Genomic DNA, 4020 nt, shown 5'->3' on the forward strand with positions numbered 1-4020 from the left:
GATGTATCAAATACTTATGTCATGCAATAAAATGCAAATTAATTACTTAAAAATAATACAATGTGATTTTCTGGATTTTTGTTTTAGATTCCGTCTTTCACAGTTGAAGTGTACCTATGATAAAAATGACAGACCTCTACATGCTTTGTAAGTAGGAAAACCTGCAAAATCGGCAGTGTTTCAAATACTTGTTCTCCCCACTGTATATAGTGCACTACCCCTATGGGCCCTGGTCTAAAGTAGTGCACTACCCCTATGGGTCCTGGTCTAAAGTAGTGCACTACCCCTATGGGCCCTGGTCTAAAGTAGTGCACTACCCCTATGGGCCCTGGTCTAAAGTAGTGCACTACCCCTATGGGCCCTGGTCTAAAGTAGTGCACTACCCCTATGGGCCCTGGTCTAAAGTAGTGCACTACCCCTATGGGCTCTGGTCTAAAGTAGTGCACTACCCCTATGGGCCCTGGTCTAAAGTAGTGCATTTCCCCTATGGGTCCTGGTCTAAAGTAGTACACTACCCATAGGGCTCTGGTCTAAAGTAGTACACTACCCATAGGGCTCTGGTCTAAAGGAGTGCACTTCTTTGGGCCCTGGTCTATAAAGGAAGTAGCGTGCCATTTGGGACACAAGAGGTGAGATTGTTCTGTAAAGAGATCAGTCTGGATACCAGAGGTCAGATTGTTCTGTAATGAGATCAGTCTAGATACCAGAGGTGAGATTGTTCTGTAATGAGATCAGTCTGGATACCAGAGGTGAGATTGTTCTGTAAAGAGATCAGTCTGGACACCAGAGGTCATATTGTTCTGTAAAGAGATCAGTCTGGATACTAGAGATCAGTCTGGATACTAGAGATCAGTCTGGATACTAGAGATCAGTCTGGATACTAGAGATCAGTCTGGATACTAGAGATCAGTCTGGATACCAGAGGTCATATTGTTCTGTAAAGAGATCAGTCTGGATACCAGAGATCAGTCTGGATACCAGAGGTGAGATTGTTCTGTAAAGAGATCAGTCTGGATACCAGAGGTGAGATTGTTCTGTAAAGAGATCAGTCTGGATACCAGAGGTGAGATTGTTCTGTAAAGAGATCAGTCTGGATACCAGAGGTGAGATTGTTCTGTAAAGAGATCAGTCTGGATACCAGAGGTCAGATTGTTCTGTAATGAGATCAGTCTGGATACTAGAGATCAGTCTGGATACTAGAGATCAGTCTGGATACTAGAGATCAGTCTGGATACTAGAGATCAGTCTGGATACTAGAGATCAGTCTGGATACTAGAGATCAGTCTGGATACCAGAGATCAGTCTGGATACTAGAGATCAGTCTGGATACCAGAGGTGAGATTGTTCTGTAAAGAGATCTCTCTGGTCCTTACTCCTTTTGCTCTTTCCTCTCCTTCTTCTCTTTCCTCTCCTTTTTACTTGTCTTCTTCTTCTCCTCCCTAGGAAAGATCAGAGGGACACTTAGTGTTGATGTCATACTGTAATGTTCCCCTCCCAGTAGACGTCCAGTCATTGCTCTAACACTAGTTAGCGTTGGCTTAGCAAAACAACCGCTAACTTCCCTCGGACTGCAGGTAGATCTATATACAAATATTACCCACGAGGCCATCTAACTCTGAGTAAGTAGAACAAGAAGCATGATCCCTTTTATAGACTTAAAGGATGTTATGGTACATAATTGGGTCTGTGTGTGTTCTTACTCTTCCTCGTTGCTGTTGCTGTTGTTCATGTTGAATGGAACCTGCACACCCGATCTCCTTAAACACCTAGATGAGAGATCACGAGATCAGATGTTAGTTCTAGGTTCTATGTTCAATGTTCTAAAGTTCTAATGTTCTAGGTTCTAAAGTTCCAGGTTCTATGGTCTATAGGTCCTTACCTGTGTCCCTCCCCCCTCTCCCCTGTCTCCCCTTCCATAGCCTGAAGAACGATTAGTGGTGGAGAGCGGGGCTGGGGCTGGGCGGTTACAGCAGGGGTCACAGGGGTCACCCTCACTGACATCGCGGGATGTACTTCCTCTTGTTTTCCTGTGAGGTCAGAAGAAACAGCCCTATCTCAGATAGAGTAGTGGGACTAGTTGATACTCAGAGTAGTGGGACTAGTTGATACTCAGAGTAGTGGGACTAGTTGATACTCAGAGTAGTGGGACTAGTTGATACTCAGATAGAGTAGTGGGACTAGTTGATACTCAGATAGAGTAGTGGGACTAGTTGATACTCAGATAGAGTAGTGGGACTAGTTGATACTCAGATAGAGTAGTGGGACTAGTTGATACTCAGATAGAGTAGTGGGACTAGTTGATACTCAGATAGAGAAGTGGGACTAGTTGATACTCAGAGTAGTGGGACTAGTTGATACTCAGATAGAGTAGTGGGACTAGTTGATACTCAGAGTAGTGGGACTAGTTGATACTAAGACAGAGTAGTGGGACTAGTTGATACTCAGAGTAGTGGGACTAGTTGATACTCAGATAGAGTAGTGGGACTAGTTGATACTCAGATAGAGTAGTGGGACTAGTTGATACTCAGAGTAGTGGGACTAGTTGATACTCAGAGTAGTGGGACTAGCTGAAACTCAGATAGAGTAGTGGGACTAGTTGATACTCAGAGTAGTGGGACTAGTTGATACTCAGAGTAGTGGGACTAGTTGATACTCAGATAGAGTAGTGGGACTAGTTGATACTCAGAGTAGTGGGACTAGTTGATACTCAGATAGAGTAGTGGGACTAGTTGATACTCAGAGTAGTGGGACTAGTTGATACTCAGAGTAGTGGGACTAGTTGATACTCAGATAGAGTAGTGGGACTAGTTGATACTCAGAGTAGTGGGACTAGTTGATACTCAGAGTAGTGGGACTAGTTGATACTCAGATAGAGTAGTGGGACTAGTTGATACTCAGATAGAGTAGTGGGACTAGTTGATACTCAGAGTAGTGGGACTAGTTGATACTCAGACAGAGTAGTGGGACTAGTTGATACTCAGAGTAGTGGGACTAGTTGATACTCAGATAGAGTAGTGGGACTAGTTGATACTCAGATAGAGTAGTGGGACTAGTTGATACTCAGAGTAGTGGGACTAGTTGATACTCAGAGTAGTGGGACTAGCTGAAACTCAGATAGAGTAGTGGGACTAGTTGATACTCAGAGTAGTGGGACTAGTTGATACTCAGAGTAGTGGGACTAGTTGATACTCAGATAGAGTAGTGGGACTAGTTGATACTCAGAGTAGTGGGACTAGTTGATACTCAGATAGAGTAGTGGGACTAGTTGATACTCAGAGTAGTGGGACTAGTTGATACTCAGATAGAGTAGTGGGACTAGTTGATACTCAGAGTAGTGGGACTAGTTGATACTCAGATAGAGTAGTGGGACTAGTTGATACTCAGATAGAGTAGTGGGACTAGTTGATACTCAGAGTAGTGGGACTAGTTGATACTCAGACAGAGTAGTGGGACTAGTTGATACTCAGAGTAGTGGGACTAGTTGATACTCAGATAGAGTAGTGGGACTAGTTGATACTCAGATAGAGTAGTGGGACTAGTTGATACTCAGAGTAGTGGGACTAGTTGATACTCAGAGTAGTGGGACTAGCTGAAACTCAGATAGAGTAGTGGGACTAGTTGATACTCAGAGTAGTGGGACTAGTTGATACTCAGATAGAGTAGTGGGACTAGTTGATACTCAGAGTAGTGGGACTAGTTGATACTCATATAGAGTAGTGGGACTAGTTGATACTCAGAGTAGTGGGACTAGTTGATACTCAGAGTAGTGGGACTAGTTGATACTCAGATAGAGTAGTGGGACTAGTTTATACTCAGATAGAGTAGTGGGACTAGTTGATACTCAGAGTAGTGGGACTAGTTGATACTCAGATAGAGTAGTGGGACTAGTTGATACTCAGATAGAGTAGTGTGACTAGTTGATACTCAGATAGAGTAGTGGGACTAGTTGATACTCAGATAGATTAGTGGGACTAGTTGATACTCAGATAGAATAGTGGGACTAGTTGATACTCAGATAGA

The 4020-nt window shown here is 43.5% G+C and overlaps 1 protein-coding gene across 1 annotated transcript in view; it reads right to left on the reverse strand.

Annotated features, from left to right (window-relative positions):
- cnga1b (cyclic nucleotide gated channel subunit alpha 1b) overlaps positions 1-2001 on the reverse strand; it is a 26366-nt gene extending 24365 nt beyond the window's left edge. Inside the window, exons 1-3 of the mRNA XM_055937051.1 lie at positions 1880-2001; positions 1701-1766; positions 1374-1439 (exon numbers count right to left, since the gene is read on the reverse strand). Of these exons, the coding sequence (XP_055793026.1) occupies positions 1374-1439; positions 1701-1766; positions 1880-2001 (254 nt within the window). The remainder of the gene's footprint in view (positions 1-1373; positions 1440-1700; positions 1767-1879) is intronic.
- Between the last annotated feature and the right edge of the window lie 2019 nt (positions 2002-4020).

This window comes from Salvelinus fontinalis, chromosome 11 (assembly GCF_029448725.1).
Source record: "Salvelinus fontinalis isolate EN_2023a chromosome 11, ASM2944872v1, whole genome shotgun sequence".
In the NCBI taxonomy this organism is placed as follows: domain Eukaryota; kingdom Metazoa; phylum Chordata; class Actinopteri; order Salmoniformes; family Salmonidae; genus Salvelinus; species Salvelinus fontinalis.